Source organism: Buteo buteo, chromosome 4 (genome assembly GCF_964188355.1).
Source record: "Buteo buteo chromosome 4, bButBut1.hap1.1, whole genome shotgun sequence".
Classification (NCBI taxonomy): Eukaryota; Metazoa; Chordata; class Aves; order Accipitriformes; family Accipitridae; genus Buteo; species Buteo buteo.
This window is the reverse complement of record NC_134174.1, coordinates 29,432,418-29,444,547: the sequence shown is the minus strand read 5'-3', so window position 1 is coordinate 29,444,547 and position 12,130 is coordinate 29,432,418. Positions and strand designations below refer to the sequence as shown.

At 46.2% G+C, this 12,130-nt stretch overlaps 1 protein-coding gene across 1 annotated transcript; it reads left to right on the top strand.

Annotated features, from left to right (window-relative positions):
• Window positions 1-3,500: 3,500 nt before the first annotated feature.
• TACR2 (tachykinin receptor 2) lies at window positions 3,501-11,848 on the top strand. The gene is made up of 4 exons (XM_075025352.1): window positions 3,501-3,954; window positions 7,471-7,665; window positions 10,881-11,037; window positions 11,648-11,848. Exons 1-4 carry the CDS (start codon window positions 3,551-3,553, stop codon window positions 11,846-11,848), a joined length of 957 nt encoding a protein of 318 aa, XP_074881453.1. The 5' UTR covers window positions 3,501-3,550.
• Window positions 11,849-12,130: the final 282 nt, after the last annotated feature.

The following is a 12,130-nucleotide window of genomic DNA, read 5'->3' as shown; positions in this document are numbered from 1 at the left end:
CAAGATTTCTGGACACGATTGGTACAGTTTAGCAGTAAACGGTGGTTTAAAGGAAGATGTTATGAATTGCCTGTGATGCTGAGGGTCCTTCTTGGTTGCACTCTCTCTGCCTCAGCCCGGTGCAGCACAGAGCTGCAGTTTTCCAACCGAGAGTTTGGCATCTCCGCCGGCATCGAGGCAGATCGTGCATTATAGCATCTGCTCCCGAGACCATCCAACGGCTCAGCTAGCGGTGGTTTTGTTCACGTTAAGGATCAGTAACTTCCACATTTCCTCCCTCCCCTCCAGGGCTACCAGGGTGGTTGCAAGTGTCTACAAGGCATGGTAGACCCCACGGACAGTCTTCAAAAGCTGTGGTCTGCAAAGCGTTTGACCCAGGGCTTTAGGAGATCTGCAGAAAAGGAAAGTGAACCCGCAAGCTAGCCCTGCACCAAGGAGTGTCAAAAAGACCCTAAGCTTTTCAGAGCTACCAGCACCATTTTTGCTGCTTTCTGCCAGCCCAAGCTGATAAAGCTGGAGTCTGGCTGCACGTTGCCCGACCCAAGGTGGATGCTCATGGTCCTCACGTCCCGCTCTCAGAGCTGTTCCCTGCACAAAGGTCCTTCCCCCCAAAGCAGAGTCCGGCAGGCAATACAATTAAAGCCTCTACTGCCTGTATTATCTTGTATTATTTTTCCAAAATACACTTTACTCACCCTTCGTGACCTTACAGACACACATCTTTTGTTTGCATCTCTCACCCTTTGCTCAGGCCTGGAATGGGTGACTCAGCACGGTGACATTTGGCCTCAAACAATCCTGTCCATAATAAAAACATCAGTGAAACCAGCCAAACCCCAAACCCCTGCTCTCAGATAGCCCCTTTCCCTGGTATAACTCCAAAATCATTGGGGAGGCGGGTTTTGCCCACAGTCCCACGCAATTGCGCGTTTCCTGAGGAATTTGGAGCCTGCCTTTGTAAAAAATTGCACCGGTTTGCAAGCCAAAAGGCCGGCAGCACATGCTACGTCACTGGCCAGGCGCCAGGACAATAACCTTGTCGAGGCACAACCAGCAAACGAATAAAAGGTGTGGGCGTGTATAACCGAAAGCAAGTCTTTGCTGACTTGTATGATGAAATGGTGACTAAAGGGTGGCTGCTCTCCGATTAGAACCTCAGTTAACAGATCAGGGACTGGGGCAGATTGTTCGGAAGGAGGTTCCTAGGAACTGTGGGCACCCTGACCATCTTCAAAGTTAGCTGAGAGAGGTTATGGGTTTCACCATTGAAACATCAAAAAGTACAGTCCTTTTTCTAAGCGCTTGCTTATATTCTGCTTTCTATAACAAAGACTTATTAAGCACTTTAGCTGTGCTCTCAGCTAAACATACAGAAGTTTTTGCTTATATTGTCCTTGGAATTTTAAGAGATTTGAGAGAGACAAAGAAAAAAATCTGAAGAACACTATTAGCTGTTGAATTCGTATTGCAAATCATGAGCAGCCCTCCTGGACTCTATACAGAAAGTGGAAGGTTCATAAGCTGTTCAATGAGGTGTGAGTGGAAGACTTTCGAGAAGAGCCTGGAACAGCTTTGCAACACATACAAGAAGATACATACAAGTGTATTTTTGCAGTTTCTCAGTAGGGAAGTGAGTGGGATTACCTGTAGGGAAGACCATCATGAGGAGAAGGAGATATTACACGTAGTACTACAGGTATTAATTTCTAAAAAAACAACACTTGGGTAATACCGTATCAGAGAAGATCTCTTTTAAAGAGTTGCGATCGTTAGGTGATGGGTTAACTGAAGGCTGCCTCCAGAAATTAATGAAGCAACAAAAGAGTCCAGGCTGAGCTGGTGGAAAGGATCCTGAACCGATAAATACTGCCCGGTTACAGGGGAGCCTGGCACAGCTGCAGCTCCAGCAACTACAGGAGCTGGAAAATTACTGCCATCCCAGGAGTTTTTTCCTTTATGTTACTTTCTGAATCCTGAAAACAGGCTTCAATATCTGAAAACAGGTTTTAATACCTGAAACGCTTTCAGCTTCCAGCAGAGTAGGCACAAGCCAGTGCCAAGTACTCTTTGAAATCTCAGTCTCAACACATTACTTATGTTTATGTCCTTTACTGCAAAGCTGACAGAGAGCAAGAGCGCTGTGCTCTGAGCGGAGACAGGAGTCAGGGGTTCCCCTTATCTGTCAGGACCAGATATTCCTTCTTGCACATGTGAGGTCAATTAAGTTTCTACAGCACACGCTGGGAAAGGGGACGCAGCGGTCCAAAGGGGGAATGCCCCTCGTTCAGCACCTCAGCATCACGGAACGTGGAGACTGGGAGCTGAGGCTCCTCTGGATGTTTCTATATTAGAGAGCAGCCAAAGAAGGATTTCTGGAGCTCCGGATGAGATCCTGGGTGCCAACTTCCCACTGAAGCCTCATTAGAAATCCCAGCTCAGGTCTGGCCTTCACAAATGCCTCTCTCCTGGCATTATTCGCTGGCAACTCTTCAAGCACCAACAGGACATGTTGATGTAATTTAAATAAATTAAATCATACCAAATCTACTAAATATGGCTGGTCATATTATAAAGGGCAGTCACCATTAAGTATTAAGTAAAACATATCAAAAACGTGGATAAGCCTCCAAATAGTTGCAGAGAGCAAGACCACCTTGCTAAAATTGTACCAAATATATTTTGTTTCGTTCTTGCTATGAGAGCTCGCAGGAAGCCAGGGAGGGTGCTGGAAACGCAAGGATTGCAGGACTGGTAAACCTGGCAAAGTAGCTACCCTTGCATTTAAGCCTGTAAAATCCTGACATAGCAGCATATCCATTTCAGAGGTTATTTCAAAACAGAAGGAGGGGGGGGGAGAATGTTTGAAGTACCACTTTGCTATGTTTGATTTGATGTCAAATTGGTTGTTTAGTTTTTGCCTGCAAGAGACTCCACCTCCTTTCAAAGTTCCCTTAAACCCTGTAGATAATTTATCCCAGTACGGCTCCTGCCTCGCACTTAACAGTTACATGGGCAAAGAAAACCAAACGTTCTCAGTCCTGCTGAAGAGGATTCAGATACCTGGTGCCTTGGAAAACCGCTGCCCTGAAAAAGAAAGATTTCCACTTGGATTGAAGCATTCTCTGGCTTGATACTTCCATTTGTATTTTCTTGGCCCTAAAAATAATCTAAAAGGAAGACATCGCCTCTCACAGACCTGGAAAACACCTTCTTCCCCTCCACCACCACCCCCTTTTTTTTGTTCCCTTCCTTATTTCTTTCTCTTTTAGAGGAAAAAGAAACTCAAGGGGGAGAGTTGTTCTTTAGTTTTTGCTCTTCAAGCATAGGTTAAAATGCCAGGCAAGGAGGAGGCCCTCGGTATCGCTCAACTCCTCCTCAAACTGCATTGCATCACTTGGAAAACAGGACGAGAGGACATGAGATATCTCATCCCAATGCCTTTTTAACGGCACTTAGTCATATGCATGGGGATTCATAACACCAGCATCTACTGCAAGAAAATGAACAGACGCCAGAAGATTTTATTTTACACTTAGCTGAAGAAAAAACCATGAGCACATTTTCCGTTTTAAATGCTAGCAATATTTCGCAGGCTGACTCCCTCGAGGACAGTGGCAATTGGACAGAGGTAACCCAGTTCACCCAGCCGGGATGGCAAATCGCTTTGTGGGCTATCACCTATTCCTTCATAGTTATCACATCCATCGTTGGCAACGTCACCATCATCTGGATTATTCTTGCGCACAGGAGAATGAGGACCGCTACCAATTACTTCATCATTAATTTGGCTCTTTCGGATTTGCTGATGTCCGCTTTCAATACCATCTTCAATTTTATTTATGCCAGTCACAACGTCTGGTATTTTGGCGAGGAATTCTGCAGGTTTCAGAACTGGTTCCCCATCACCGCAATGTTTGTGAGCATTTACTCCATGACAGCCGTGGCTGCAGAGAGGTAAGAGGTGAATGGAGAAGATAAGGTCCGAAAAGTCCATTGTAAGTTATAAAAAAAAAAAATCATTGCAATACTTTGGGCAGTTGGCCCCCACCTACCGTATCATGTTCCTTATCAGTAAAGTGGGAGGAGTGCCAGGCAAATAGACTATGGGGCTAGATGCTAGTTCTGGCATGAAAGGAAGGCTCTTCTGTTTTATCCCTGGTCTGAATCACACCTGAATCTGTAACAACTGGAAGTGGCTGGTATTTTATTGTTCCCATGTTACTGATCATAAACTGTTTCCCAGTCATCCTGCAAACTCATATTTTTTTAACCAGTAGAAAGAGCCATCATTTGGACAGACCTGCAGCAATACGAATATGCAGCGGGATGCTGAAAGTCTCAGCATCCACAATCCCGCTTATGAGTCCAGCAAACCACCAGAAATAATGGGAAACAGATCAGAAATGGCAGAGTCTGCTCCAATAGTTCACAAGAATGACTTGTTCCAAGAGGGAGGAAAGTAATTACAGTGATTTTATTTGACTTCTGAGGTAATTTGGTATTTTCATAATACACTCTTACATCTGCCAAGTCTCTTTTACTCGAGCTTAAATTTGTGGAGTCTGAATGTGTTTACAGCTCATTGTTAAGTAGCGTGATGCTAGTTTTCTTTTTACTAGAAAGTGGCCAAAAGGCCATGGGAATTTCCTCTCTTAAAGGCGATGGCATGTAAAAGAAGTAGAGGACCTTAAACTCCCTTCGAGGCTCTCTGCCCTCTTCCCTCCACCTTCCCATCCTCCCTCTGTCTCTTCCTTTCTCTGCCTGGCGCTGGGAACGTGTGTATCTTCTCCATCCTACATCCCTGCCGCAACCCCACGGCGAAGGTCTTCCCCCGGGCAGCCGGATCCGGTGTCCAGAAATACCTGGCGGATCTTTATCGAGCCTTCCTGTTGACTTTGCAGTTTCCTTCGGGCTTCCTCCGTTCCTTATCGAGCGCACGTATCCACGAAGGGCCCTTCCAAGCTCCCTTGGGAGCCATCCGAAAACCATTGCTCCCTGAGTCATTGGGGTCGCTTTCGTAACTCCTGGCCCCGCTCGCAGCTCAGTTCACCCCAGCACACCCAGGGAAGCAAGCGATAGACAAAGCAAACCAGATCAACAAACTGGCAGGAGAAAGAAGGCTTTGCCCCACGTGCACGTAACGCCCAGTACAACCTGCACGGGAGCTGGGGATAAAGTCCGGCACGGGGCAGTGGCCGCTGTGGTCACTGGAAGGATCGCTAACAAGCACAGGGATGAGCGATGTGTTTCTCAGCCTGCAGTTGTCCAGATGAAAGCCAATCCCTATTTAAAAGCAATGGCAGCTCACTTTTAGACTCGAATACTCTTTTGCTGTTTCTGGCTTTAAATCAAGGGTCGTTGGTAACTGCTATTTTACACATGTGGTCTGCCAAAGATTGTTTGGGTTTTTTTTTAAATAAATCCATTTCAGCCTCTCCACATGTCTCCCTAGTCTCATTCCTTGGGGACTTTTGGTGAAAGTACCTATAGAGCCAAAATCTCTTTAGTCACATGGCACAGATCAGAAAGAAAACTTGGCATCTCACTGCCAACCATATTTAGCTATTCTTTGCTTAACCTTAAAATAGATCCTGACACTGTCTCCTGGAAACTCACGACTTCCATTTATTGTTATGAGAACTTGCGTCCACTCGGGCTCCGTTGTTTAACTTCTAAGTTTCCTTTGAAGTGGTTTATTGTAAGGAAGGAGGCTAAGAAGGGACAGCTCTGTAAGTCATCTTTGTCTGCCGTGGAAAAGGCGCTGGCGATACTGCTCACCATTGGGTTTAGGACTGCTCTGCTTCCCCGTTTCAAGCTGCTCTGCTACACAGAGCAGCTGTTTCCACCGCACGCTTTCCGCAGCGCTCCAGGGAGAAATGTAGTATATCAGCTCAAGTTTCACACTCCAGTTAGCAAAGTCTCCTAGGCCCTCTTCAGAAAGTGTACAAGAGCGTCCGAAATTCAGCTTGTTCTGTCTGCGGGGGACGAGGACCGGAGGAAGGGTGCCGGGAGCGTGGTCCCAGCATCCCGGGACGTCATGGGGAGCAGGGCACGGGGAGCACGAGTAGCAGGGGGTGCAAAGGCAGCCTTGCCACACGACAAGAGCAGCCAGGAGATCTCGGCAGATTCAGTAAATCTCCCGACTTGCAGGAGCTTGCCTAAAAGTGCAGCTGGCCTCAGGGGTGCACCCCTGGCTGAGCCTGGCAGAGCCTCCACCCAGCAGCCCTGTAACACCTTCGGTGTCTGCAACACGGGCTGCTGCGGCAGCGCGGTGGGGAGCACCGCTTATACCCAGGTCTTGCCGTTCACCGAGAGCCGCAGATCGTCGATTTGGGCACTTCTGTGGGCAAATAGTCTGGAGAATATTCACCACTTGACTCCTTCCTGACCAGATTCAAGTATTGTATAATACTGCCTACGCCGAGGGAAAGGAAAGCAAGGTGCCATGAAAATTTTATAGCTAAATAAGGCTCTGCTGCCATGCAGTTCTGGCTTACTCACCGTCTGTCCGTGCAGCCGCCCTCTGTCCTGCAGCAGCAGCCGGGCAAAGCTCCTTCCCAACGGCCTGGCCAAGAGAGAGCACAGAGTTGGTCAGATTTTTGCTATGAAAACTAGAAGGCAATTGGCATTTTCCACTCTATTTTGCCTTGGTAACAACCATGACAAAGAGTACAGAAAGCATGACAAGAAATGCATAATTGATTATGTACTCATTACGACGCCATGCATTTCTACACGGGGAACTTAAAACCAGAGAGCGCCCCGGGCTTGCAAGTAATCTAATAGTCAGATATGCCATGAGGGCTCTGAGCAGGTGTGGGACAAAAGGGTCAGCCTTCCCCTTCCACTGCAAGCACAAATGCGTGAACATTTACAGGCAGAGGTGGATGGCACAAGAGTTTTCCATGGCTAAAAATCAGTGGGGAAAAATTCAGGGGGAATGATACTTGAGACCCCTGTCTGCTGTTGTGATAATACAGGGCATCAGAGGAGATTGACATCATTAGGGGGAAACAGAGTGTTTGGGGGGTTTTTTTGGTAGAGGAAGGAGAAAAGGGCATGGTATTATACAGTGCATAACTCCAAACTAACATGAACAGTTCACAGCACGAAATTTCAGACCAAACACATAAAGCATTTGAGGAATTAATTTTTTAAAAAAGAGAAAAAAAAGAAAAATTCAAAGTAAGGGGAATACTTGCGAAGGCAATATGCGGAATGCATAGATGACTCTCTCCTCCTCACACCAGAAGCATCCATCCACATGGGTTCAATATATTCTGCCCCAAGACTTGCAATCATTCTCTTCAGAAAGAATTTAGCTCCTTCTAATTAATTATAGCCTGGAACCTATCAAAACGTCTCTATAAATAAAGCCCACTATATCGTCCTGGTGAGTTTTTATACTTGCTATATTTATTGTATAGTTTACCAATGCAACTGTAAAAGCATCACCTATTTTTCTTGCAGGTACGTGGCAATAATTCATCCCTTCAAGCCCAGGCTCTCTGCTGGAAGCACCAGCATCATCATCGGGATAATCTGGCTGGTGGCATTTGGGCTCGCCTTCCCGCAGTGTTTCTACGCCGAGATCATGATGGACAACGGAACGACGAAATGCATCGTCGTCTGGCCCGATGACGTCGGATCCAAGTACCAGCTCACGTAAGAGACATGAGAGAACTCCCAATTCATGCAAAAGTTAACTAGAAAATTAATTTCATCTCCAAACTGTTGGCTACAGGCAGTACTGGGAGAGAGGGGGAACCACGCAGCAGGGGAATACGGGTCTGGGGCAGCCCATCTAAGCTCAGTTTAAGCCAACTGGGGAAAAAGCTGCCAGGGGCTCATGGCTAAGGGTGAAGAAGGGTGATGCACCATCCTCCCCTGCTTTGAAAACTGGTTATAAGAGCTAGAAACCCTAGATACAGGGCTCGGTGGATTTAAGAGAAACCAGAGCGAAAAGTCTCTCAACAAGCAATAAATCCTGGTTCCAAAGATTTTGGATTTTCTCCCTCTGTTAGGCAGGAAGAAACTGGGTATGCTTAATGCTGAGAAGCCACATAATTAGCTAAAAATTATGCTGCTCTTTGTGGGGAAAAAGAAAGGAGAAGAAAAAAAAATTTAGGAGCATGTTTCAAACATCCTAAGGTTTTATAGACTGACTTATCTGGGCACACATCTGCGCTCCCAAAAGCTCCTAACCCTCACAGCAATTTCCTCCTGCTTTAAAGCAAGATTGTTTAGACAGATGAAACAAGCCATACCCTGCTTTTAGGGGATCTGCTGTGATTAATCATTATTCAAAGCACATGATACACACAGCAGTTTGAGAAATTTATCAAGCAAAACATATTTATGTGAAATAGTAATGGAAGAGCTGCGGAAAAGGAACAAATCAATTAAAAAAATGGAAACAATTTTTCAAACCAAAACCAAGTGCTAAACTCCCCACATCCATTCTCCACTGTGAACGCTTTTGCCCAGCTCCACGCACCAGGGACATTTTTTCCTTCTCAGTCTTCACCTCTGGCAGACAGCTGGATGCCTCCTACATTTAGTTACTACAAAACTAACTGGTTTTCACACTCCTATGTGCCAAGTTCCAGGAGCTTCATGTAACTTTGGCCAAGCTGCAGCATATTCAGCCACTGACCATCAGTTGTCCCTGGTCCCCAGAGTCACAGAAGAGCAAAGAGTAAAATCAAGCTCGCATCATGTTGGCTGATGTTCCTCCCAGGGCTCCTTGGTTGGCACCCCATGGCACATGCTGGGGAACACAGTGTGCCAGGCTCCTGTCCATTGAGAAGGAGGGATAGTAGATAATCACTTATAAGTCACTGATGACTATATTATTCAGATAAAAAGCGTGAGGTTTATCCCTCCCGCATTCACGGTTTGGGAAGGATTGAAACAAGAGTTTCCCAGCATGCTGAAAAACTCTCTGTGGGCTGGAAAGGCTGGTCCTGAACATGGCAAATAAGGGGGCAGGTTCTTTCTGGGATCCCCAGCTGAAGAGCAGCAGCTCCCAAACACGATACATCACTTCATTCACCAGCTTGGTCTCCCTCAACAGCCTCAGATTTGCAGGTTTCAGTAGCTCTCCTAGAAAGGAAGTTGGAAGCAGCGCTCCCCAGAAATCATCTTGAGTGATGGATCTGTTGGGACAGATGCCTGCAATACAGACCAGGGAGAAAAAAAACACATGCAGCCATTCATGTGCTAGTCCAAACATCAAGGAAAAGAAACACTGAGAAACCCAAAGGAAAAACAAAGAAATGGAGATCCGGGTTCCTCTTTTGACTGTGGATCCTCTGAATCCTTTGTAGCTGAGTAAAACCAGCCTTCAAGATTTCTAGACCTCAGAACAAAGAAAAATCCTTTTCTGCAGGAAAACCATGTATAATTATGCTAGAAAAAAAGTAAAAAAAACCAACAACCAAACAATGCACTACCGTGACTGCCAGTGCCTGAGAAATACGGGATATGAAGGGACTGAATTTGTAGAAGTTTAACCAAAATAAAGAACCTTAACCACAGAGAATTTTTTTTCAGGTGACAGGTTAACTTTGCAGCAAAACAGCAAAACTACAAGACTAAAAGTTTCTTTTTGTCACGTGCTCAAGCTTAGGCTCCCGTCCTCTCCTCCTTCTCCCAGGGTGGGAACTCTAAAAGGGCTTTGCTGCGTTCCACACGTGGTATTAGACCTTCAAAAGAGGTACTGCTCTGAGGACAACTGGGAAGGGTGGAAAACAGGCAGGGACAAACTTGCCACACTTCATAAATATAGTATTTTTTTATGGGCAGCCACTGCTTGGATATTTGCAACCACCCCAAGGAGCAAACACCGCCGAGCGCCCCGACACCCATTTTGAGGGCGCTCCGCAAAGCAGTTGACCCCGCTCGCTAATGCGGCCAGTAACTGCGGAGCGTTGTCATGCTGAGAAAGACCGTTTGCACCCAGCCTTTTGTGGTCATTGCCAGCAGCGTCTGCCAGAGCCCTCCTGCCTAATCCTAGTTTTTACACTGTTTATGTTAATTTGACAGCTGCTGTAACCAAGTGAGCAGGTTGTTCCCTCCCCATAAATGGTGTTCGCTTAAAATAATCAAACCCTGGCATGAGGGAACCAGCAGAAGCTTGTGGGGTAACGTGGAAAGCTAGGAAGGGCTGAGCTAAAATACAGCCGAAGGAGATGCCAGCGCTTTCCTCTGAAGCAGTAACCACGTAGCCTGTTGGTGATACGTAATTGTGCGTGTGCACACAAATAAAACCAGCCAGCAATGCAAATACAGCAATGACTGCCGCTCACTTTCCGCACGCTATAAACGGGCAATCTTCCTTCCTCGCTATCTGCAGAGTCTTCCCTGCCGACTTTGTGCCCCCCGTTAGCAGCCAGCTACATTTTGCAGTCCCTGATCCAGGTTTTTTCACTGTTGCTGAATAAAGCTGTTGGCATTACTGCATTTTTTTAGTTACTCTGTAGCTTTTGGAATATTCCTTTTCCATATCTGTGATTTAAAGGTTCCTATTTTTACAGCCCCAAGTCTCAGACGTCTCTCTTTCCTGGCTGCAGTGGGATAGCAAAGTTCAGAGCAGGTGGCCATGGACTGTAACCCTCTGATAAAAGATAAACGATATTACTCCGTCTTGAAAGAGCAGTGAATCCAAGTCCAAGGACTAATCATCCCAACACAAGAGAGATGAGCTTTTGCTATTTACAGAAGTCCCTGTAACAATGTTTGTAGGCAAAATTTCTGCTTCTTCATGCTTTGGGGTTGAAGTTAACGGGAGCCAGACATACATGTCCAAAAGACAATTTCTGGAAGAGCCCTTCAAGAGACATACTGACTATGAAAATGTGCTTGTTCTTCTTTTTCAGGTATCACATTGCAGTGATCGTGTTGATTTATTTACTGCCTTTAATGGTGATGTTTGTCGCATACAGCATTATAGGAATTACCCTGTGGAGCAATGCAGTTCCAGGCAACCACGTTAACAGAGTCCGCTACAAACACCAAGTTAATGCCAAAAAAAAGGTCAGAAGTGAAACTTAAAAAAAATTACCCTCAGCACACCAGCCCTGCTGGCTCCAATTCCAAAACAGAGCTTGCATTTGATAGAAAATCTTGTGGGATTGGGCATGAAAGGTTGACAAAATATTTTGGGCCGGGGTTAAAGGGCATCACTCGGCGAGTATGAAAAAAATGGTGATCTACACGCACGAGCCAGCCTCCAAGGAAGAAAGGCTCACATCGGTAGGCAGCGGGCCAGTTCCCAGCAGTCCTTAGAGAGTAAAGCCTGGCATCCAGTGAATCTGCAGGTTGCAGGATAAACCAGGGAAAAAGCTCTGGACAAGGTGGAGAGGTTTCAGTGTAACAGCAGTTATAGCATTTCCCTCTGATGCAGATGCAAGCAGGTCCTCTGCAGAAAGTGCACTCGGTGCCCCAGGATACACTCGCTCTAAACTCTCTCCCTGTTCCCAGTTTCCATCACCAGGGCTGGTTTCTTTGCCATAGCAGCCCAGGTCTACATACCAGACACAGCACTTCAGGAGGGCAAAAGACACCCAAAACAAAAGCAGCGTTTCCCATTCCCCCAGCGATCACCCAGAGGCCCAGGAATAACACACTGGTTTTGTTTTCCTAGTTTGTGAAGACCATGGTGGTAGTTGTGATCATTTTTGCTGTCTGCTGGCTGCCCTATCATATATACTTCATCCTGGGGAGCTTCAAGGAAGACATCTACCAGCAGAAGTACATTCAGCAGGTTTATCTCGCAATCTTTCTCCTTGCCATGAGTTCGACGATGTACAACCCCATCATATACTGCTGTCTTAACCAAAGGTGAGTAGCGTGCGCACGTGTGCACAGAGAAAGCGAAAATCTCAATCGTGCACACGTGTGCACAGAGAAAGCAAAAATCTCAATCTGAAAAAGCATGAATTTCCGGAGTTGAGAACAACTGTGATTTTCAACTGCAGTCCATAGGCCGAGCAGACAAATTTAATTTATACTCTGCTACTAACGTGAGATGAAATCTCTGCGAGTGAGATTTTAACTCAACCCTTAAGATTTTCTGCCTCTGAATAAAGCGCAGGCAGCAGGCGTCCGATCGGCGCAGCCACACTTG